The sequence below is a fragment of the Phallusia mammillata genome, chromosome 5 (assembly GCF_965637545.1).
Source record: "Phallusia mammillata chromosome 5, kaPhaMamm4.hap1.1, whole genome shotgun sequence".
Taxonomy (NCBI): Eukaryota; Metazoa; Chordata; class Ascidiacea; order Phlebobranchia; family Ascidiidae; genus Phallusia; species Phallusia mammillata.
The window spans coordinates 10,765,749-10,790,642 of NC_137256.1; the positions used below are offsets into that span (position 1 = coordinate 10,765,749).

At 38.7% G+C, this 24,894-nt stretch overlaps 3 protein-coding genes across 5 annotated transcripts; 1 reads left to right on the forward strand and 2 right to left on the reverse strand.

Annotated features, from left to right (window-relative positions):
• Positions 1–2,703: 2,703 nt before the first annotated feature.
• On the reverse strand, positions 2,704–4,200 carry LOC145228251 (uncharacterized). The gene has a single exon (XM_080093252.1). It carries the CDS (start codon positions 3,246–3,248, stop codon positions 2,781–2,783), a length of 468 nt encoding a protein of 155 aa, XP_079949378.1. The 5' UTR covers positions 3,249–4,200; the 3' UTR covers positions 2,704–2,780.
• Positions 4,201–11,567: 7,367 nt separating this feature from the next.
• Positions 11,568–13,115, reverse strand: LOC145229544 (uncharacterized). Its single transcript, XM_080094899.1, has 4 exons — positions 13,046–13,115; positions 12,710–12,873; positions 12,172–12,307; positions 11,568–12,048 (listed from the first exon to the last, which is right to left on the reverse strand). The coding sequence occupies exons 1-4, from the start codon at positions 13,113–13,115 to the stop codon at positions 11,747–11,749; spliced, it is 672 nt and encodes a 223-aa protein (XP_079951025.1). The 3' UTR covers positions 11,568–11,746.
• A 7,117-nt stretch (positions 13,116–20,232) lies between these two features.
• Positions 20,233–22,838, forward strand: LOC145228248 (uncharacterized). Of its 3 annotated transcripts, none has more exons than XM_080093249.1 (6): positions 20,233–20,390; positions 20,557–20,631; positions 20,832–20,995; positions 21,912–22,047; positions 22,227–22,494; positions 22,734–22,838. In XM_080093249.1, the coding sequence occupies exons 2-6, from the start codon at positions 20,562–20,564 to the stop codon at positions 22,741–22,743; spliced, it is 648 nt and encodes a 215-aa protein (XP_079949375.1). In that variant the 5' UTR covers positions 20,233–20,390; positions 20,557–20,561; the 3' UTR covers positions 22,744–22,838. The 3 variants fall into 3 exon arrangements, with proteins under 3 accessions (XP_079949375.1, XP_079949372.1, XP_079949371.1); XM_080093245.1 differs by having other exon boundaries at positions 20,234–20,390; positions 22,197–22,494; XM_080093246.1 differs by lacking the exon at positions 22,734–22,838 and having other exon boundaries at positions 22,197–22,498.
• The last annotated feature ends 2,056 nt before the right edge of the window (positions 22,839–24,894 follow it).

A 24,894-nucleotide genomic window follows, 5' to 3' on the forward strand; every position in this document is an offset into this window, starting at 1 on the left:
AACACTCCAGAAATGCCTGGACTCGGCGGATAGATGCTTAACATTACGAAACGACGGCCTAATACCTCGTTGAACCCAAGATAACACCGGTTTGAGATGTTGATCGGTGTGTTGGGCTTCTACAATCGTCGACAAATTATACCCGGATACATCTCTTAAATCAACTGAAAATACCTCGGTCTGTGCTCCCCCATCCACGATCACATACGGAAACCCATCATCTTCAGGAACACGGCTCAATGCATCGGCATTCGAATGTTTGGTTCCCGGTCTGTGAGACATCTCAAAATGGTAGGCGGCCAAGTGTTCTACCCAACGTGCGCACTGACCATACAATTCGCGAGATCGCCAAAGCCATCGTATCGACGAGTGATCTGTTCGAAGAAGAAAGTTTTTGCCCAACAAGTAACAACGAAAAAGTTTGGTCGCAAAAATAACTGCTAACAGCTCTTTACGGGTAGTGGAGTAATGCCTTTCCGCTATACTCAAAAGTTCGACTTCCGTATGCTACCACGTGCTCCTTTCCATCGATCACCTGTCCAAGAACACAACCAACAGCATTACCGGAGGCATCGGTATCTAACACAAACCGCTTTGTAAAATCTGGATAACGCAGCACAGGAGCTGCGGCAAGCGCTAGTTTTAATGATGAAAACGCTTGTTGACATTGATCAGTCCATATAAAACGGCAGCCTTTTTCGGTTAATTTATGTAAGGGAGCAGCAATAGATGCATAGCCTTTTACAAACTTGCGGTAGTAGGATGTTAAGCCTACAAATTGACGCACATGTTTGACACTCCTCGGGATCGGCCATTCTTTGACAGCCCGAACCGTATCGGGATCACATAAAATACCTTGCTTTGAGACAATATGACCGAGGAATCGCACTTCATCTTTAAAGAGGTCGCATTTTGAAGGTTTGAGGGTTAACCCAGCTTTGATCAACCTTAGAAGAACATCCTCCAGACGACGCATATGTTCATCGAAGCTCCTGGCGTAAATAATGATGTCATCTAGATATGCCAGCGCACCCTGCCATTCAATGCCCTGCAGTACAATTCGCATTAATCTCTGAAAACTAGCCGCAGAGTTGCATAAGCCCATCGGCATGACGTTGAACTCAAAAAGGCCCATGTGACTAGCGAATGCAGTCTTTTCTCGTGAACGTTCATCCATTGGTATTTGCCAATAACCGGATTTTAGGTCTAGCGTCGAAAAATACACGGAACCGGACATTTCGTCTAGGCTGTCATCGATCCGCGGTATCGGATAGCTATTTTTCTTTGTAACTTCATTCACCTGACGATAATCAACACAAAAGCGTAGCTCACCACTCTTCTTTTTCACCAAAACAATGGAACTGGACCATGGAGATGTCGAAGGGCGAATCAGTCCTTGTTCTCGCATTTCCCCAATTATGTTCTCCACTTGTTGCTTATGGGTTTGGGCCATATGTCGTGGTGGTTGACGAACAGGTGGGGCATCGCCGGTGTCGATAACGTGACGCGAAATACTGGTTCGTCCAAGGTCTAAACTAATTGTTGAAAATGCATTCTGGTGACGGCGTAGAAGATTCAAAACTTCATTTAATTGACTGGAATTGGTCCCCGAGCCGATGGTAACTCCGTCTCGGACGGCCTGCCAGTGTTCTCCGTCGTTCGGTACTCTTTCATCTTGACCCTTCTGCGAAACAATGCACACATCGGTCAACCTTTGTGAACGCCACGCATTTCTGCATACACATTTATCATGGGAACTTTGACCGATAAACGCAACATTCATGTATAGACTATCAATGTGACCATAAGCATGCACCGGTGTAACTGTAGCTATGCGGGTCCCGTCAAGCACATCGATCGTCTCATCGCTAAAGTTAGCCAGACGAACTTTAACTTTATTACCTTTGACTACGCCCAAACAGTTTCGTAGACCCGTCCGTTCACAAAAACGCTTCGTAGGCCTATCCGTTCACAAAACTCCTCGTTACGGCTTACTAACACGGAAAAAGTAGGAACAGTTTTAGGATACAATCATAAGGTAAGCTTGTGGCCACGTACACAACAGAACTTACATCTAAATCTCCTAATTTAATGGAGATAGTGGCTTTACCCAAAACGTTTATGGACTTGCCCGTGACTCCCGAGAGGTATACGTCATTCCCGAGGGGAATCAGTTTGCTGTCGACCATCTTCTGCTTAATAACATCCCACTTGCGTTGGTTTAAAATGGTAACGGAGGCACCAGTGTCAACCAATGCACAAGTGACAACACCTCCTGTCATCATATTAACAAACCGGGGTAATGTCTTTTTAACAATATGCTTACGGCCAGAACCGGCCGATGTAGGTTTGGAAGGTCCTAAGGGTTTGCTTGGTGCTCTCGGTCTCGGTCTGTGGACACTTGGTTTAGAAAACGTGGAACTTTGGTACATTCTATCACGTCTTACACCACTGTATTGCTCACCATATCTGCAGAACCGACGTAAATGACCAACCTCACCACAGCCATAGCATCGGGGTTGTTCTTTAAAGACGCCTCTCCCCGGGCGATATCCGCCAGCTGGAAATTGATTGGGTCCTGAACGCACCTCATCACGAATTTGCTTCACGTCAGCTTGGAGCGCCGAAACTGCGTCAGCCAGCGCTTTAGAATTGTCTTGCCATTCTTTCCTGAGGTCCTCAATCAGCTGAAGTTGTGGGTCGTTTTTCAACGTTTTTTCCACCGGCATTACTGGTAATGGACCCTGGCTCGTAGTTCCAATCACACATTCGGCCACAGACTAAAAGTCACGTTTGTATCCTAGCTGTTTAGGAATGTTAATAGCCGCTGACTGATCAGCTAAATCAAGCAATAGTAAGGAGTACAACACTTCGTTTCGGACTGACTCGTCCTTAGGATATGCTTTGTCTGCCATTGCCTTCAAAGCATAGACAAATTCCTTGTTAGATTCCTGGGGCAATTGCCGCCGGCGAAACAAATTAGCGCGCATCTGATGCAAAATCACGTCGCTCTTGTTTAATTTTCGCACACGTTCAATGATCTGTTCGTAAGTCAGTTCAAACACGCAGCTGTCCTTTCCTTGCACTGACCAACGCAAGTCGTCATCAATGGTTGTTAAAAACATGTGGCGCTTTACTTCCTCCGATGCCTTCACGCTGTTGCAGTACGAGTCAAACTGCGTTATAAACCCATCTACATCCATTCCAGGCGTATACCGCGGAGGAGTTATAAAAACGTTAAAAGCCATGTTAAAAAGTAAAACTGTAAAACACTAAAACCATACAAAATCGAGTTCTCACCACGGAGTGACCACCTACAAGCGGTAGCAGGGTCCTGGCGTGCTCGCCAAATGTAACCGAAATTAGTTAGGTGATCCCGAATTTGGCCTAGGATTTTTGGGAAAGGCGAGATAGTTATCTTTTACTAAATAAAACAAGCTTACCCAACCCTATCCACAATTATAGCGGGATCACCGCCCCTAACTTGGTAAAAACCAGGTCACCCTGCACTAACGGCTTACCGCTAAAACCAAAGTTGAGATGGTCACACCGAACAGGGCCTCAACTAAAACAAGTTTAATAAAATATACAAAGACGATAACATTAGATAACGAGCGCCTTTCAACGTTTCAACACAATACGATACAATACAAAATCCAGCGCTACCACGTTCTTCCACTGCACTTACAAGTCACAACACTACGTACAACACGAGGCCCAAGCGAGAACTGCCTCAAATCTAAAACGAAGCACGGCAGGCACAAAGTCACGTGATCTCTTCGTCCAATTACAACGTACAGGTGCGACACGTCGACGTCCAAGTCATTGGTGCGAGACAATTGATAAAGGAAGCGAATGTAGCGGTACATTAAAACGTGTGAATACATAACGTGAAAACGCAAATACAAACAAATATAACGTTAAATAAAAGTGTGAGTGGTAAACATTATGAAAAGTGTGCGTGGTAAATATTATCAAAATATGAACAAATATTAACAACATTGTGAAAACAAGGTACATTAAAACAAAGAGTGTAGAAAATCATTAGGAAAACAATTGTGAAAATAAAGTAACAAACTTATGAAACATTAATTATTACCGGTGCAGGAATAAAACAAAGAAAATAACAATGTGCGTACGCGCTCATTTCACAACCAACAGCAGTCTTCCTCCGTTGCAACCGATACAACCTTGCGTGCCACAGTAAATTTATTAAAAGATGTAACAGTCACCACACAACTGTAGTGAATTTGTGACGTATTTATACGCTTGGGTGGTTTTCTACTACGTAGTCTTTCTTGTACCTCTCCACCTTCTTGGAGGTCATTCTAGTTACGCGCGCATGCTGTGCGGTTGTGCTTTTGGCTCCTGGCAATAAAACACTACATGGTGTCAGAAGTGTTGGATTTGCAATGGAATTTCCAAGCAACAAACAAGAAATGGATTTTCACAATGGAAACGTTGCCGAGAATTTTCGGAAATGGCGACAAATGATTGAACTGACTTTTTCTGGTCCTTTATCGGCAAAATCCAATGTGGAGAAATGTAGTTATCTTTTGCTTTACATCGGTCAGGATGGACGGGACATTTACAATACATGGGAACTCAGTAATGATGAAAGAAAAAATCCGAAGGTAATTCTTGATAAGTTCGATGCATATTGCAAACCTAAACGAAATCTAGCTATGGACCGGTATAAATTCTTTGTAAGAAATAAAGAGGATCATGAAACAATTGATGCTTATGCAACCGAGCTAAAGCTGTTGGCAGCTAACTGCGAATTTGGGGACATTAAAGACAGTCTCGTTAGAGATCGCATTATTTGTGGCATTAGAAATGATAGAGTGGTTCAAAGAATGTTACAGGAACCGGACATGCCGCTAAACCAGTGCATCGACGTGGTTCGGGGAGACGAATTCGCGCAGAGGCAATTAACTTCTTTAAACAAGGACGAAAGGTCTCCAATTGATGCTGTGGGGATGGTACCTCGATATTCTACACGTGCTCCCCTCAAGCACTGTTACAAATGTGGAACAAGGCATAGTCGTGAACGGAGGTGTCCCGCACAAGGAAAACGCTGTTTCAGCTGCGGTGAATGGAATCATTTTGCAAAGGTGTGCTACAAGTATAGTCAAGGTGAGATTTCATCTGTTGAAACATTTTCTACCACGATGGACCAAGTTTTTGTGGATATATTCTTTAATAGACTACGTTTATCCATTAGATTCAAACTAGACTCTGGGGCACAAGCCAGCATCATCCCTCACAGTTATTTCAAAACAGCAATGAAGGACATTCAACTGGAAAGAACAAATGTGACTTTAGTCGCTTATGGCGGATCAGTAATCCGCCCTGTTGGAAAAGTTAATTTAACATGCAAGTACAAGAATAAAGAAATCACGGAAGTGTTTTACGTTGTCCATTCAAATTCACCACCAATTTTGGGGTTAAGACCAAGCATAGAGTTGGGCCTAATAAAAATACTGATGCAAATAAATAAATATATTCCCTGTCAAACTCCCGACTATCTGTGTAAAGAATATTCAGATGTGTTTGAAGGTATTGGATGTTTTTCAGAGCCTTACCACATTATTTTAGACAACAGTGTTCAACCGTCCGTAAGTCCACCAAGACGTATACCGTTTGCTATTCAGGAAAAAGTGAAAGACGAACTCGACTACTTAGTGAAAAAGAAAATTATTGAACCTGTATGTGAGTACACTGACTGGGTAAACGCAATTGCAGTTGTTAAAAAGAAAAAAGGTAGTGTTCGCCTTTGTTTGGATCCACGTCCTCTTAACAGAGCAATCCAAAGAGAACAATATCAACTGCCGGTTATTGACGACATTTTTAGTAAATTATCTGGTGCCAAATACTTTTCGATATTAGACGGACGATCGGGCTATTGGCAAATTCCGCTCGACTCAGTTTCCTCAAACCTTACTACTTTTAACACTATTTTCGGAAAATACAAATTCTTAAGAATGCCATTTGGTCTAAAAATGGCCCAAGACGTTTTTCAACAGAGAATTGAACAAGCCTTGCATGGTTTACCCAAACAAGCTGCCATAATCGACGATATATTGCTATGGGCGGACACGTTAGATGAAGCAATAGATAACTTGAGACAAGTGCTGCAACGTTGCCGGGAACAAGGTATTAAACTTAATCTTGACAAATGCAAATTTTGCTGTCCGAAAGTAGAGTATTTTGGACATGTGATCGGTCAGAATGGCATTCAGCCCAATCCGAAACGTATTGAGGCAATATCAAAAATGAAATCGCCAACATCCGTAAAGGAACTTCAGTGTTTTTTAGGAATGGTTAACTACTTGCGCAAATTCTCGCCGCAGGTTTCCGAAGAGACTTCTGTGTTAAGGCAATTACTCCAACACAAGCAGTGGTGCTGGGAAACAGAACACGAAACAGCTTTCAACGCTGTAAAGAAACAAGTTACTCAAACTGGTAAAGTACTTAAATTTTACGACTCTAATTCGCCATTAAAAATTCAAGTGGATGCATCGCAACATGGTTTGGGCGCTGTCTTGTTACAAGACAATGGTCCTGTCGAGTATGCATCCCGAGCATTAAGCGAAACTGAACAAAAGTACGCACAAATTGAAAAGGAAATGCTAGCAATAGTTTTTGGGTGCGCAAAGTTTCATCAATATATATATGGCCGACATTTTTCAGTTGAATCCGATCACAAGCCTTTGGAAATCATCTTCAAGAAACCGATTTCGACAGCCTCTGCTAGACTGCAGCGAATGATGATAAAGATTCAAGATTACGATTTTGCTGTTTCGTTTAAACCTGGAAAAGATATCCCGATTGCAGATGCCCTATCTCGAAACCACCCTCAAAACAGTGACGAATCGGACCAATGTGACAACAATTTGCATGTTAATTTTATAGATTTGCCATCAGATGGGATTCATGATCTCAAAGAAATTCAACGCGCTGTTGAGATGGACCCATGTATGCCAATGCTTAAAAGGTATATTCTTCACGGTTGGCCCACCGCGCGAAATTCATGCACCCAGCAGACACGTGATTTTTGGGGATTTCGAGACGAACTGTCTGTAACAGAAGATGTCCTGTTAAAAGGTGAGAGAATCGTTGTTCCTTCGTCTCTGAGACAACTTGTAACAAAACGCATTCATGGTGGACACATGGGAATTGTAAAGTGTACAGAAAAAGCACGAGATTTGTATTTCTGGCCCGGAATGACAAATTGCATCCGCGATTACATTGCCAAATGTAAAGTTTGCCAATTGTTTCAAAATAAGCACCCAAAAGAACCCTTAGTCAATCATGAAATACCTAGGACGCCATGGGAGCAAGTCGCTATGGACCTATTTCAATGGAATGGAAATGAATATATAGTTGTAGTGGACTATTACAGCAAGTATTTTGAAGTGGTTTTGTTGACAACTACAACTAGTCCAGCTGTAGTTTCTCATTTAAAATCTTTATTTTCAAGGCATGGGATTCCGAAGGTTATCATATCAGACAATGGTCCGCAGTTCAACAGTCAAAACTTTGAAGATTTTTGTACAAATTGGAACATATTACATAAAACGTCGAGTCCATTATATCCACAATCAAACGGTTTGGCCGAGAGAACTGTACAAACTGTAAAACGTTTGTTAGATAAAGCCTTCAAGTCTAATGAAGACCCGTATTTAAGTTTTTTGCAGTACAGGAATACGCCGATCGGAAACGAAGGCTCGCCAGCGCAATTGCTGATGGGGAGAAGATTAAGAGAATTGTCACCTATGACATCCAGACATCTTGAGCCAAGGACTGTGCCTGTATCAGTCGCACAACAATATATGCGTGAGAGGCGGAACCAACAGAAGAAGTATTTTGATAGAGGTGCTCGACCACTTCCACCACTTCAAACTGGAGACAAAATCTATCACCGACGTGACAAAAATCTTGAACCGGCCACTGTTATCAAAGCCTCTCACAAGCATCGTTCTTACATCATTAAGGATAAAAAAGACGATTTGCTCAGGCGAAATCGACGGTTTCTGTACAAGGCTCGGTTTGAGCCCATTATCCCTCACACAGAAGATGTCGAAAGAAATGATGACGCTCGGAGTGCTTCACTGGAAGGTTCAACATACCACACTCGGTCTGGTCGGACTATACACGCACCGCAGCGATTTAGCGAATAGTGTTACGTATTTTTCGTTTTGTCTGTTATTGTTATGTTTGTATTTACAATCTTTCTGAAGAGGGAAGATGTAGTGAATTTGTGACGTATTTATACGCTTGGGTGGTTTTCTACTACGTAGTCTTTCTTGTACCTCTCCACCTTCTTGGAGGTCATTCTAGTTACGCGCGCATGCTGTGCGGTTGTGCTTTTGGCTCCTGGCAATAAAACACTACAACAACCACCTACTTCCAAACGTCGTGGGGCCACGTCTCTTAGACAATTCGTCTCTTAGACAAACCCGATGCAACATACAATTGGATTTATGACAAATAATTCAGCTTACTCTAGTATTAACGTGTGTTTCACTAGCTTACAGAACAAATATAGGCGGTCTGCAGTGTAGCGTTTCATATAATCTTTCCGTATGTAACCGAGCGTGCAAAAATCGTGTAATCAAAGTCAATTTATGTTTATGTAACTGTTATAGAATAAGAACAAATTGAACAATTGAATAAGTCAAGTTAAAGGTATTCAGATTAAAGCAGGAATAATTTTGAATTTATCAAACAAGAAGCAAACCAAATGGTGCAAAAACAAATCAAGTAAACAGTACCTGGTCAGTGACCTTGATGGAACCTGGTGTTTTTTGCACGTACTTACATACTTGCGCAACACGTTCGTGGTTTTAAGAGCTCCTGCCACGCCATATAACCCACATTATGTAACGAATTAATGTTTGAAGTGCAAAAATGCATATCCGAAAATAGCTTTTGACAACTGTGCTATCGTCAAACATGTTTTTGTGAGGTTTTTTTTTACCGAGCTTCGCACGCAATCAGCAAAAAAAAGTTCGCACTTACTCCTGCGAGTAAATGTCATTCTCTTTAAAATATTTTTTACCTCTAAGAGTTTTGCAAGTTTTAAAGGGGTTTCATCGTCAGGTTGAACAGTTGTATACTTTTCGAGCAAGATGTGGAACTTCAAATTCGTTTTGCTGTGTCTTCTATTTGCTTCAATTGCTGTTGTAACTTGCCATTTCATGGACTCCGTGGCAAACAAGTAAGGCTTTAATACCTTCATTAAAATTTGTTTTTGAAAAAAAGGTGATCATTAAATTGGTTTGGTCATCAGACTTTTATAATTCGGTGATAAGATAAAATTAGCTTTTGACGAAAGCACCTGAAAGCATAACTATTAATATAAAGCTCACGGTGACCGGCTGATTCGGTATAAGGCCTTTAATAAGCCTACCGTATTAAGATTTCTATATGGGTGCGCTCTGATTGTTGGTCTGCATAAACGCTTCAGAGCTGATTCCAGTTATGAATTTGTGTACATCTTAATCATTATTACATACCTTTTACGTTGTGAACACAAAAATGTGTTTATTTCAATAGGTGGCGCGCGGTAGACCTGCAGCACTAAATGATGACCTAACTGTGCAAGAAAAGTTCGACTTTTACCAAGAAGAAAATAAAGCCTAGAAGTAGCAACAAGATTTTGCAAACTCGTAATAGTAATGTTACAAAATGTCTTTCCAAAATAAAACATGATACAGGTCTTGTACATACAGTGGTGTGGTGAAGAGGATTTTTGAGCAACAATAAATTGTAGATCTTTTGGTTAAAGATTTAAGATAAGGCAAGATTAATATGATCAAACTGAAATACAGCATAACAAAGTGCATGACAAAGCGGAATTAAAACGATTTTTTTATAAAGCTAAATAACCGTCTGGTGCAGAAACGCTGCCGATTGTATAACTTTTACGATCAGCTTGTTGTAATTGCAAAACTTTAGATCAGGGGTCAGCAACCTTATCATGTTTGTGACACACCAAACGATTTGCAAAATTATGTTCCTCTTGGTACAAAATGCACGGTTCTAAATATTTTTAGGGCAAAAGCCCCGTTATGAGAAATAAAATCAACAGAAGGGATGCAACTTGGTGCCGTACAGCAATAAAACAATGAGTAACGCAAACTTAAAGATAAAGCAATTATGCGAATACATTTACCTATATTTGATGCAATTCAAGAAAATGCGTTGCTGGTTTCCAGCAGTTATATGATGCAAGTCCAAGTATGGAGTAGTCGTGGGACCACGTTTCGTTGACAATCCGTTACCGCGATGCAAATTTCAGTTGCATTTATGACGTTAGTGGACCGTAAATCGTCCAGCGTGCAAAAATCGTTTAATCAACGTCAATTTCTGTTTAAGTAACAGTTATAATAAAGCACACATTAACAATTGAATGAGTTAAGTTAAATTTATTCAAAATAAAGCAGGAATTATTTTGAACTTGATAACAATAAGGACCAAACCAAATAGTACAAAAACAAAGCAAGTAAGCAGGTGTAATCGACGACGTGACCTTAAAGCACCCGTTGCTTTTTGCTCGTAATTACATACTTGCTTAACACGTTCACAGTTGTAAGAGCTCTGGTTACGCCACATAACTCACATTACCGAATCCTAAATATCGAAACGCACCGTTCTACCGTACCGTACCTTCAGATACACCAATCTGGATCAGGTCGGATAGATTTTATGACATGCACTTAAAGGAGAGGTGTCCAAACAAGCTGCCCCACTACAAAACCAGCTTTCGAAATAAAGGTTGATGTGCTTTCTATGATGGGTTCGGTCAGAGACAGTGTGTGTTATATATTCAACTGCATGTTTTTTAAAGTCAAATCATTACTGCGAAAGAGACTACAACACTAGCTAGCTTTTTTTTAACTAACTTGAGAATCAATTCCACATGTCAAATTAATTTCTGATTTTGTCATGTGGGCGTTTTAATTAGGCCTACAGCGTGTTTAACCCTCATTTTGCATAGCGGTCAGTCCGTAAGCACAAAATATTAAGCAGTGACCTCATAAACATTTTTGAATCCTCTTTTGGAACAGGGACATTGTGATGAAATCAGTTCATAAACCTATCAAATCCAAGTTTTTGATATTTTTTATATTATCTGCAAATGTTAGCGATCCAAAAATGACCGTTTAGATAATTTTTATCACGGTCGTACGGTACGCTTTTGGTACGGTGGTACGCACTGGTGAAGCACCGTACCACATACCGTACCCATACCTCAGCTTTCTTGGCGTACCGCACCACAGTACCGTGCTGAATTTTTCTACGTACCCTACAGCCATCCTTTTCCAGTAACCAGCTACTTAGCTAGGTAATTTTATTTAAAAACATGTACGAATAAAAAGTCCGGCCCGATTCAAGCCCTCAAAATAGTGTTTGTGACTTGGTTCAAGTGTTTGCGTTTCTCAATGCGAGCACTTTTATAGTCTATCCAGTTTTCTTATACAGCTGCATAAAATTGAAGCCGCACAAGTTAACACAATTATATTGCGTTAGTGTATTATTTTTAATGAAATGTACATAAACCGAAAACACTTAGGACGTTTCTGAAAATCAGATGTTGATCTTTAAAGAAGTAATTACTTCTTCCCATTATAGGTTCTGAAAAAATAAAGATTTTATTTACTTGTGGCGATGGTAAGTTTAAACCGATATAACATATGTTTCACAACATTGATTTGGATCACTGAAAAAATACAGACAACTAATATTTCCCACGAATGCGGTAAACTTGATTTGCCCATGATCCTCCTTCACCGTCATGTCCACAGTTGGTGCTAGCTCCATATTTGTTGTAAGTCAGATCGGCGTCAGGTGCTCCAGCGCACCAACCACCGTGTTGCAGTGCAAAGACTTCATATCCTCGCGCATGCGCAGCTTGAATACATTTGGCGATGGCGTCGCGGCGTGAGCCGTAACTTCCGTCCAGGACTGGGTCGAGTCCCTCAAGTGTCGTAATGGCACGATTTGATGTGTCTCTCCAACACCCGAGATTGTCAAGAACAACTGAAAACAAAAATATGTTGTTCGTTTATTCAATTTCATGAAAACTTTTCTTATTATGACATAATAGGTTGAACGATTTTTTGTCGTTGAAATATTTTTGTGTTTTCACCCATAGCTTCTCACCTTCGGAAATAGAGGCGATTTCGTAAACCTGATTGGCCCAACTACCACCTTCACCGTCAGACCCACATCCGCTGCTTCCCCCATATTTACGGTAAGTATCACGGGCTGTGGATGAACTGGCGCACCAACCTCCGTGCTAAAAGAAAGAAATAGCAAAAATTATCGGAAAATAATTCTATTTAACATATAAACTGATAACATATATTTGAAATCCATGATATTTAGGTTTCAGTTTTATGTCTAGTGTTGTTGATGATGACACATTTGTTTTTCAACAACTGTCGCGTTATTAGGAAAATTCTTGTAGCAATCCTTAATTTTGCTTGACAGTTTAACGAATAAAAATGTTTTGATATAAAAGGATGAAGCCAACAAATGATAGGTAAGCTGACGACAGTGTACACCGTGTCGACCTAAAGGGTTTCATCAGTGCAGCTGGTGACAAGAGATAAGCCGTATTGGCTTGTGTTGCCATCTAACGGTACAGCAGTTTGTTTTGAGTATCATATTTTCATCAAAAATCGAGTTTTTGCGTTACCTGAAGAGCAAATACGTCATCGCCATGGTTGTGAGCGACTCTGGCGCATTTTGCAATCGCGTTGGATCTTGAACCGTAGCTGCCATCAAGAATAGCATCTCCTTCTCTCGTAGGAATTGCTCTGGTCCCGGTGTCTCCCCAACATCCGAGATTGTTGTAAGTAACTATATCAAAAAATGGCATATTTATGAATCCAATACTTTAAATTAGTCAACAGCTTGTTGATTGTAAAGATATGTTTACTCGCATTGTGAGTTGAATATGCATCAACCTATTTTAACAATTTGTACGTATATAACTACTTTGCACTTTTGGTTGTTACACCATTTAATTTACCTGGGTAATAAATCACTGCGCTTGCAGCCCCAATGAAAATATACGCGATTGTCAAACTGAAAATCTTCATCGTAACTGAAACAAAATAAAGATATATGAATAAACCGATTTTTAAATAACAAAATCATATTTAACACCGTTGAAATCGTATGCTGTTGCATTTCGGTCTAAGTGCTGACATTAAATATTACTTTGTTGAAATGCAGTAATAATTAGATTTATTGTAGAAAATTGTTACCTTTTGTAGACAGTCGACTTGTGACGGTTTCTCAAAGTAAAGTTGTTGTTGATGAGTCGATGAAACTGATGATTTTGCTCAACAAACCTCCACTCTTTTATATCAGTAACTTGGTAATTTCCGTCGGTTCTCCAGGCACCTTTTCTTGCTTGTAATGCAGTGGTTTTTGACTCACTCGCCTGGTCGAGTTGTTTACGCTCAGATATGTTTTCCTCCGGCAATTCCCTGTTGTTTTTCGATGCAAAGTGAAAATTGTAAGTACTTCGAAAATCTTGACGAAAACCGGTCCTGGATAAACACAGTCGAAATCACCCTGGTGGTGTTTTTGCCAGTTTCGAAAAAACAAAAAGACGAGTTTCGGAAATCTCTGCCTTTGCTCGAAACCAAGCTGTAGTTTTCCACCTTGTCAAGCTAATTGCATGTGCGACAAAATCTTTATCATATCTTTATATTGCTGTTTCAACATGTAGCAGCTAATAAATCAATTTGCAATGGAAAACTATTGTAATGTAAAGGTATGCTGTTCTGCTTAAAGTACAATGTTACATAATCAACGAAACTTTGCAAAACGCACTTGATAAATATCATTTAAATATTTGACTGTGATGCAAAGTTTCCTAAAGACGCCAAAAATATTATGTCTATTTGTAAGCCCTGCTTTGTAAATATGTGGTAATGGGTTTGAAAGCACAAGACAGGAACATATAGGGTAATTTTTTTAAATGTGCTATTCTGTAAATGTGTGACAACGGGTTCGAAAGCACAACACAGGCATTTATCAACGTACTTGCTATTTAGCGTGCAGACAAAGTCTTGTTAATACTCGAATCTTTTTACAACACTATATTGTTATATTAACTGAATTAACTCGAAGATGACAATATGAAATCGTTTAAACAAAAAAACAACTTTGTACATTGGTACAGCTGACAAACGATTGTCAGAATGGCAATAAACACAGCCCATTGTGGCAATGGTAATATACCACAACGTAACAACTCAACGCAATTTTCCCAACTTGTAGTTCAACGGTCAAGCGGCTTTAAAGGTCAAAGTATTGACGTCGCTCAAATCGAAAGTTTCGCATTGAAGTTTCGCCTAGTTTGTGCGTCGTGACTCTCTCCATACCTGGGAATGTTGAAATGAGGTTTTACCAATGGGGTTTCGTGTGCTTAATTTGCTGAAAAATTCAAATTCCATCCAAAACAAATGATTTTAATTTAAGACATGTGGGGGAATATGTAAACAAAAACGTGATGATGCCCCTTGATATGCCGTCATTGTGACGTTAGTCAGCTGTTTTCGCTTACGCAAACGTGCGGAAAAGTACCACACCGGCACTTTACTTCATTTCCGAGTTTTGCAAGGTGACAAGCGGTGCGAGTTTTTCTATGGTTGTTTTTACCTCGCCTCTATCATAACCGAGCATTTTCGACAAACTTGGAAGTTGGGCCACGAAGTCCCCGTAAAGGCATTAGTCTGCTGTATGAATGTACAAAGCTGTTTTTTGTTGAAACCATTTTATACATCCATTGTCATCTGAGAGTTATTTCAATTAAGATAACAATATAGTGTCGTAAAAAGATTCGATTATTAACAAGACTTTGTCTGCACCTTTAATAGCAAATTCGTCGATAAAAAATTGCCCTATATGTTCATGTCTTGTGCTTTTAAACCCATTATCACATATTTACAAAGCAGGACTTACAAATAGACATAATATTTGTGAAACTTTGCATCACAGTCAAATATTTAAACGCTATTTATCAAGCGCTATGTTGTTTAATAGATCATGTAACGTTGTACTTTTAGCCGAACAGCACGCCTTTACACTACAATATTTTTTTCCATTGCAAATTGATTTATTCTCTGCTACAAAAAAAGCAACATAGACATATGGTGGAAATTTTTGTGGCACATGCAATTGGCTGGGTAGACTGGAAAATTACAGCTTGGTTTGGAGCAAAGGTAGAAATTTTCCGTAACTTGTTTTTTCGAAACTATGTAAAACACCACCAGGGTGATTTTGACTGTGTTTTTCCAGGACCGGTTTTCGTCGAAATTTTCGCACAAGCATTTACTTCTTTGACTTTGCATCGAAAAACGACTGGGAATTGCCGGAGGAAAAACATCTCAGGACTTCAATAGCCCGACTAGGCCGGTGAGCCAAAAACCACTGCATTACAAGCAAGAAAAGTGGCCTGGAGCATCGACGGAAATTACCGAGTTACTGGTATAAAAGAGTAGAGGTTTGTTGAGGAAAATCATCAGTTTCATCGACTCATCAACAACAACTTTCCCTTAAGAAATCGTCAGAAGTCGCGTGTCTACAAAAGGTAACATTTTTCTACAATAAATCTAATTATTACTTCAAATAACAAAGTTATTTTCATATTAACACTAAGACCGAAATGCAAAAGCATACGACTTCGACGGTGTTAAATATGATTTGGTTATTTAAAAACAAGATTGTTTATTCATATATCTTTGTTTTGTTTCAGTTACGATGAAGATTTTCATTTTGACCATCGCGTGTGTTTTCATTGGGGTTGCAAGCGCAGTGACGTATTACCCAGGTAAGAAAAAATGGCGGGACACATAACAGTGCAAACTTGTTATAATCGGAAACGCAAAATTGTGTAACTAGGCTAATGAATATCCAACTTATGATGCCAATGCGACTTTCGAGTTAATAAAGCTTTACTTTAAAAAGTGGATGACTAATTTTTAGTCGTGTATTCATAATTTTGCCATAAACAAATCTTCGTCGCATAGTTACTTACAACAATATCGGATGTTGGAGAGACCAAGCGATAAGAGCACTTACGTCAAGAGAAGGGGATCCTATTCTTGATGGCAGCTTCCAATCAAGATCCAACGCGATTGCAAAATGCGCCAGAGTCGCTCACAACCACGGTGATGACGTATTTTCTGTACAGGTAATGGTTCGTTGACCTGTGTATTGTCATAAATGTCCGCTACGAATTTAAGATAAATTGGTCCATGAGATATTCTTTATTGACGCTTTAGTGTAGGAACCGTGCATTCAAGATCACAAAAAGTACAAACAACCACCAGCAAACACAATGTATTCAAATGGTAGTTTGTTTAGGTTAATATATCCCTTGTTGTTTGCAAAACGAGTTATATCTGCTTGTAAGTTAAAGTTAGCTAAGGCTCACAATTCTTATACATATGTATACAAACAGTAATGTTGAAATCGACCCCTTTTGAAGTAAAATCGTCCCCCAATTTCCAAAAGTGTCACCATCGCCCTCTCGGTAGTCGTAATCGCCCTGTTGAAGAACCCTGCTTTTGTTACTTCATTCATAAAATAAGAAACCAAACTAATCGTCTAAAAATGGCATAAAATTGCTATCTGCTTCTTACTCAAATAGAACCGCTATAAATAGTCTATTTGTTTTTCAGGCAGGTGGTTGGTGTGCCAGTTCACCCACATCCCGTGGTTTTTACCGTAAATATGGTGTGAGCAGCGCATGTGCAGCTGACGGTGAAGGTGGTGATTTGGCCAATCAGGTTTACGAAATCGCCTCAATTTCTGAAGGTGATTGTTCGGTCAAGTTATGTAATTACTTTTCGAAGCGAAAATTGTTTGTGTAAAATATTTTTCATTCAGGAAACTAATTTTACCCATAATACAGTTTGATCAAATAAAACAAAATAAACAACTTATTACATTTTAATCGTCAGTTTCGCTTGTTAATCTCGGCTGTTGGAAAGACACACCATATCGTGCCATTCCAACACTTGAGGGACTTGACCCGGTCCTGGACGGAAATTTTGGCTCACGTCAGGACGCGATCGCCAAATGTGTGCAAGCTGCTTATGCGCGAGGCTATAAGGTCATTGCATTACAAGCCAGTGGTTGGTGCGCTGGAGCACGTGACGCCCGTCTGACTTAAAAAAAATATGGACCTAGCACCATCTGTGGACTTGACGGTGAAGGAGGAACGTGGGCCAATCAAGTTTACCGCATTCGTGTCTTGAAAACCACGTAAATACAACATCTCGAAAATATGATGAGTTTATAAAGTTTCATAAAGTTTGCAACCCAAACTGAAGTTGCCCTTTGTGAAAGCAATACTCCCGTTGTCCTATCTTAGTTGCTTCGTGCACTTTGTACCTCAACCATATAACAACATCAATCAATAAATAGATTTTATATAACACGCATCTATTCTTAACTTGGGCATTGCAAAAAGCTGTGGACGAGCATGTACCAAATTACAAGATTTAAATTAGGCCATAGACAACTTTCAAGGAAAAATATGTTTTGGTGATATGAACTTGTCAAGAGAGTCAGTTAATTCGATTTAAACACAAGTCCACAAAAACATTTCATAATTACACCGTTTTTTTTAAAGAAAACAATACTTTACGCTGTTAGGGAAAACAGCTCTTTGGCAGTTAAACCAACCAACAAACAAAACTCACGTTAAGAACTTGGTGTTATTTTGGGGAAAATGGGGCTTACTTATCGAACATTTTAAACTTGATTGGTAAACAAACAACCGATAAGGTACGAAACTGTCATTTACTAAATATCGAAAAGTGATAAAAGATTAAAATTTTTGCATTGTGGGTTCTTAAACTTGTCACGTGTTAACGCTTGAATTCTGCCGAAATCATTTATAAAAACAAAGATTTGCAACGAAAAAAAATTGTCAGCAAAGACACTAGGTTGAAAGAACAGAAATTGAAAAGCTAAATAGCCGATCAAACAATCATGCGAAATGTGTAAAATGGCGCCATATTATTGCTGTACTGTGATTTGTGCACCAGAACACGTGATGCCTCTCTTTATGACGAGACCTATATCCTTTAAAACCTTAGTTGTGGCGTGATCGTAAAATTTAAAGTTGTTCAAGTAAAACCATATTATTTTCGCCTCTGGTCAGTTTATCTACAAGATCCTACACTTCATACATCTCAAAACATTTTTAATACGTAACAATAATAATAAGATCAAAAGTCAGCATAAGAAATAACCCGCAGAGGAAACACAATTATTTTACAACCGTGTAAACTGATAAGAATTGTTAATTGCAACATGTTGCAAAATATGTCCAATATTATAACTGTTGGAAACTGACATTTGCTTACTCGTTTTTGTAAAAAATTCATATTTACACTTGAGAATGAGCAAAACATGCTGACTCACTAATGATAACAGTGCATGGTGTTGTTGAAGCGTTTGAGAAACTCTGTGGCTTCATTTTGTTTTATTTTAACCGCATTTGTTTGCAGTCGGCTGTTACATGATAAACAAAACTTATCAAAACCCACATGATAAATAGCGTTTAAATATTTGACTGTGATGCGAAGTTTTCTAAAGACGCCAAAATACTATGTCTATTTGTATATCCTGTTCTGTATATATGTGGTAATGGTTTTAAAGCACAATACCCAAACACATAATGTAGAGAATAGTTTTATTTCATCAACGTATTTGTTATTTAAGGTGCAGACAAGTCATGTTAATACTCGTATCGTTTTACAACACTATATTGTTATCTTAATTAAAATAACTCGAAGATGACAATATTTGTATGAAATCGTTTCAACAAAAGACAACGTTGTACATCCGCACAGCAGTAGTGACAAATTTAGAATGTCAAGGACAGATCATTGTGGCAATGGCAAAACACCACAACGTAACATCTCAACGCACTGTCATTTCCCCCAGTTGAAGTCAACTTGTAGTTCAACGGTCAAGAGGCGCTTCAACGGTCAAGTAAATTGGAAGGTCAAAGTATTTACGTCGTTCAAATCGAAAGTTTCGCATCGAAGTTTCGCCTAGTTTGTGCATCGAGGACTTTCTCCATACTTGGGTATGTTAAAATGAGGGTTTACTGATAGGGTTTTGTGTGCTTAATTTTCTGAAAAGTTCAAATTACATCCAAAACAAATATTTGTAAATCAATATATGTGCGTAAACATGTAAACAAAAACGTGATAATGCCCCTTTATAAGCTGCTATTGTGACGTTAGTCAGCTGTTTTCGCTTACGCAATCACGCAAACGCGCGGGAAAGCACCACACACCGAAAGTACTACTTCACTTTATTTCTGAGTTTTGCAAGGTGACAAACGGTGCGAGCTTTTGCATGGTTGTTTTCACCTTGCCTCTATCATAACTGACCACTTTCGAGAAACTTGGGAAGTTGGGCCACGAAGTCCTCGAAATGGCATGACACCATTCTGCTGTACAAATGTACAAAGTTGTGTTTTGTTGAAACGATTTCATACAGCCATTGTCATCTTCGAGTTATTTAAATTAAGATAACAATATAGTGTTGTAAAAAGATTCGAGTATTAACAAGACTTTGTCTGTACCTTAAATAGCAAATTCGTCGATAAAAAATTACCCTATATGTTTCTGTCTTGTGCTTTGAACCCCTTTACCACATATTTTCAAAGCAGGACTTACAAATAGACATAATATTTTTGGCGTCTTTAGGAAACTGTGCATCACAGTCAAATATTTAAATGCTATTCATCAAGTGTTTGCAAAGTTTCGTTTACCATGTAACATTGTACTTTAAGCAGAACAGCATACCTTTACACTAGAATATTTTTTGCATTAAAAATTGATTTTTCGTTGCAACATGATAAAACAGCAATACAGGTATAAGATGGAAATTTTTTTGGCACATGCAATTGGCTGGGCAGACTGGAAAATTACCGCTTGGTTTCGAGGAAAGGTGGAAATTTTCCATCTTCTACGGAGCTCTTCTTCCGTTTTTCGAAACTGTCCAAAACACCACCAGAGTGATTTCGACTGTGTTTATCCAGGACCGGTTTTCGTCACGATTTTCGCACCAGTACTTACTTTATTGACTTTGCATCGAAAAACGACTGGGAATTGCCGGAGGAAAAACATCTCCGGACGTAAACAACCCGACTAGGCGAGTGAGACAAAAACCACTGCATTACAAGCAAGAAAAGTAGCCTGGAGCACCGACGGAAATTACCGAGTTACTGGTATAAAAGAGTGGAGGTTTGTTGAGGAATATCACCAGTTTCATCGACTCATCAACAACAACCTTCCTTTAAGAAATCGTCAGAAGTCGACTGTCTACGCAAGGTAACACTTTTCTACAATAAATCTAATTATTATTTCATTTCAACAAAGGTAATTTTATTGTTAGCACTGAGACCTTAATTCAACAGCATACGACTTCGACGCTGTTAAATATGATTTTGTTATTTGAAAGTCAAAGTTGTTTATTATTATTTTTGTTTTGTTTCAGTTACGATGAAGATTTTTATTCTGACCATCGCGTGTGTTTTTATTGGGGCTGCAAGCGCAGTGACGTATTACCCAGGTAAGATAAATGGCGGGACACATAACAGTGCAAACTTGTTATAATCGTAAACGCAAAATTGTGTAACTAGGCTTATATGCATATCAAACTTACGATGTCAATGCGACTTTCGAGTAAATAAAGCTTTAATTTGAAAAGTTGATGGCTAATATTTAGTCGTGTATTCTTAATTTTGCCTTAAACAAATTTTCCTCGTCTAGTTACTTACAACAATCTCGGATGTTGGAGAGACCAAATAATCAGAGCACTTTGGTCGAGAGAAGGAGATGCTATTCTTGATGGCAGCTACCAAACAAGATCCAACGCGATTGCAAAATGCGCCAGAGCCGCTTACAAACATGGCGACGACGTATTTGCTCTTCAGGTAATGCTTCGTTGACCAGTGTTGTGGTCATAAATGTTGGTCCATGTGATATGTTTTATTGACGCTTTAGTGCAGGAGTCTTCAACCTTTTTGGCTCAATTTTTGGCCTTTCAAGGGCACTGGCTCAAAATCGACTCCCTATGAGATTAATTCTTGCCTTTTGAGCTGATGTGGGCGGTTAGATTCACCTAGCAACACGAAATCTTCCATTACCAGTTAATGTCTAGTTTCATTGCTACTACAATAGAACAGACAAAGTCTATCAATTCTTCTAACCGCTAACGCACCTGACAATAATTTGTTCAACCATAGATAAAACAATATTACGAATACATGAAACAAATGCCTTCTTTTGTTGAAAACAATTACTTGGTAGAGGATAATCTAAAATTATACAAATTCTTCGCAGTTTGGGAAGCGCTTGTAGGCCTATAGGAAGTGTGAAAGCGAAACAAGTTTGAGGTAAAGCTCGTTACCGCTGTTTTCAAAAAGTATGGCCCGTTACTACACATAGCCTTAATAAACGTGGCATAAGAAATGCTCAACCTTGCTTTCGAGATCACAAAAAATACAAACAATCGCAAGTAAACACAATGTATTCAAATGGTAGGTTGATGCATCCCTTGTTTGCAAGACGAGTTATATCTGTTAGTAAGTTAAAGTTAGCTGAGTCACACAGTTCTTGTACATATTTATACAATCAGTAATCGCCTCCTTTTGAAGTAAAATCGTCCCCCAACTTCCAAAATTGTCACCATCGCCCTCTCGGTAGACGTAATCGCCCCGTTGTAGAAACCTGCTTTTGTGTCTTCATTCATGAAATAACAAACCAAACAAATCGTTTAAACATAGCATGAGACTTTATTTGCTCCTTGTTCAAATATAACCTCTATAAATAGTCTATTTGTTTTTTCAGGACGGCGGTGGGTGCGGCAGTTCACCCACAGCTCGTGGTTTTTACCGTAAATATGGTGTGAGCAGCGCATGTGCAGCTGACGGTGAAGGTGGAAATTTGGCCAATCAGGTTTACGAAATCACCTCAATTTCTGAAGGTGATTGTTCGGTCAAGTTATGGAATTACTTTTCGAAGCGTAAATTCTTTGAGTAAAATATTTTTCATTCAGGAAACTAATTTTATCCATGATATATTTTGATCAACTTAAACAAAAACAGAAGCAAATTATCAAATTTTAATTGTCAGTTTCACTTGTTAATCTCGGTTGTTGGAAAGACACACCATATCGTGCCATTCCAACACTTGAGGGACTCGACCCAGTCCTGGACGGACATTTTGGCTCACGCCAGGATGCGATCGCCAAATGTGTGCAAGCTGCTTATGCGCGAGGTTATAAGGTCATTGCATTGCAAGCCAGTGGTTGGTGCGCTGGAGCACGTGACGCCGCTCTGACATACAAAAAATATGGACCTAGCACCATCTGTGGACATGACGGTGAAGGAGGAACGTGGGCCAATCAAGTTTACCGCATTCGTAAAACGACGTAAGTAAAAATCTCGGAAATATAATTTGTTTATAAAGTGTCATAAAGTTTGCAACCCAAACTGAAGTTACCAATTGTGAAAGCATCACTCCCGTTGTCCTAGCTCATTTGCTTCGTGCACATTGTACCTCAACCATATAACAACATTAATTATTGAACAGATTTGATATAACACGCACCTATTCTTAAGCTAAAATTATCTGATAAAGTTCGTCCAAACATTTTCCTCAATATTTCAGGACCTACTAGCGTCAATGCATCTATAAATGTATCAACGCACCTGAAGATATCATCAACATCGGATTTGTATATTTGTATGAAAATAAAACACTAACAAACTTGCATTAAATGTTGAAATGTTTGCTGCTGTAAGAAAAGCCAGAAAGGCCAGTGGTAGTCGAGGACCAAGCAAATTACAAGATTTAAATTAGGCCATAGACAACTTTCAAGGAAAAATATGTTTTGGTGATATGAACTTGTCATGAGAGTAAGTTTATTAGATTTAAACACAAGTTTCACAAAAACATTTCACAATTACACCATTTTTTTTTATTTATTTAAAAATTTTAAAAAAAAACGCTGCTAGGGAAAACAGCTTTTTTGCAGTTAAACCATCAAACAAACAAAACTCACGTTAAAGGCTTGGCGTTCTTTTGGGGAAAAAGGGCTTACTTATCTAACATTTAAACAATATTTGCATGGTGGGGTTCATAAACTTGCCACGTTTTAAAGCTCGAATTACGGCGAAAATATTTATAAAACAAAGATTTGCAAAATATTGTCAGCAAAGACACTACGTTGAAACAATAGAAATTGAAAAGCTAATATAAGGCCGAAGAAATAATCATGCGAAATGTGTTTGTGTAAAATGGCGCCATATTATACTCTGATTGGTGTACCAGAACACGTGATGCCTCTCCTTATGACGAGACCTACAACCATAGGAACTAAACTTGAGGCGTAATTATAAAATTTAATAAGTGACACCAAATTGTTTACGCTTCTGGTCAGTTTATCTACAAGATCCAACACTTCATTCATTTCAATACATTTTTAATACGCAACTGTAATAATAAAATCAAAAGTCAACATGTGAAATAACCCACAGTGGGACTTCAACACAGTTATTTTACAACCGTGTAAACCAGCGGTTCTCAAACTGGGGCCCCCGGTCCTTTAGGGGTCCGTGAGGTAATTTTTTTTTTTGGGGGGGGAAAGGTTGAAGTAATTTTATAATCTTATTTGGCATCAGTTTTTGCCACTGAATAAGTTTAAATCAAAGTAGAATTGAGAATTGACTGTCTCCATTGCTAAACAATAGCCTTTATTGTATGACAACTAAAAAAATGCAATTGTTAGCACAGAATCGTAATGTTTTTTGTCATGTTTGTGATGTCACAAGCTATCTTTGGAACGCGAAATTTTGCATAACTTGCTAAAATCCTGCAATCAACTTTCGTTTTCTGAAATACGCATTCAAGCTTAAGGACCGCGAGCCCTCGAAAGAATGGCAAGGGACCGTTTTGAAAAAATAATGAAAAAGTTTGAGAACCACAGGTGTAAACTGACAAGAATTGTTAATTGCAGCGAAAACCATGACGTAAAACATTACAACATGTTGCAAAATATTTGCATTATTATAACTGTTGGAAACTGACATTTGCTTACTCAACAATACTTGGTAAGAAATTCATATTTACACTTGACAATGAGCAAAACATGCTGACTCACTAATGATGACAGTGCAAGGTGTTGTAGAAGCGTTTCAGTAACTCTTGACTTTGTTTTATTCTATTTTAACGGCATTTTTGTTTGTAGTAAATCCACCCGTTAAGTTCGTGCTCACCCGTTATCTCCGTGCAACAAGCAGTCTAACAGTCCATTGGAATCGAACTGACTTCATTCACCAAAAATTGCGAATTTAACAAAAATGTATGTGTCTGGGATATAGCGATATACAGTAATTGAGAAGATTTTCAAATAAATGTATCTTCCTGCTGAACTATACACTCAAATATTTAAAGTGTTCTCGTCATCTTTCATCTGGTTTTATTTAAGTAATATTTTAATAAATCCAAATGCATGGTACTTAAGTCTAATTCTGTCTCGTAGTTATAAGATCGCTTGAATGCTATAAATCGTGACAGTAGAAGGATAACCGTATTTTCATCACCAAATAAAGAACACGTTGTTGTAAAGATAATTCCTGTGAATAAAACTCGAAGTGTTAGACAAGTTTCCAAACAATTAATTATTAAAGTTCAGTTTGTACAAAGTTTAAATTAATTTCTGTTAATTGCAATCAGCAATCGGTGTATTTGAATTATAAGCTTGATAATTCAGCATATTGAGCGAAATAAGAAAAATGGTTAACTTTTTGTTAATATTTCACTGTCAAAA

Bases quoted from the DNA above. Each gene is read 5' to 3' on its own strand.
- LOC145228251 (XM_080093252.1), bottom strand. From the start codon at position 3,248: ATGGCTTTTAACGTTTTTATAACTCCTCCGCGGTATACGCCTGGAATG.
- LOC145228248 (XM_080093245.1), top strand. From the start codon at position 20,562: ATGAAGATTTTTATTCTGACCATCGCGTGTGTTTTTATTGGGGCTGCA. The intron at 20,632-20,831 runs GTAAGATAAATG...TTCCTCGTCTAG, and splicing joins CGCAGTGACGTATTACCCAG to TTACTTACAACAATCTCGGA. The intron at 20,996-21,911 runs GTAATGCTTCGT...TTGTTTTTTCAG, and splicing joins ACGACGTATTTGCTCTTCAG to GACGGCGGTGGGTGCGGCAG.
- LOC145229544 (XM_080094899.1), bottom strand. From the start codon at position 13,115: ATGAAGATTTTCAGTTTGACAATCGCGTATATTTTCATTGGGGCTGCA. The intron at 12,308-12,709 runs GTAACGCAAAAA...TCTTTCTTTTAG, and splicing joins ATGACGTATTTGCTCTTCAG to CACGGAGGTTGGTGCGCCAG. The intron at 12,049-12,171 runs GTGAGAAGCTAT...TTTTGTTTTCAG, and splicing joins AATCGCCTCTATTTCCGAAG to TTGTTCTTGACAATCTCGGG.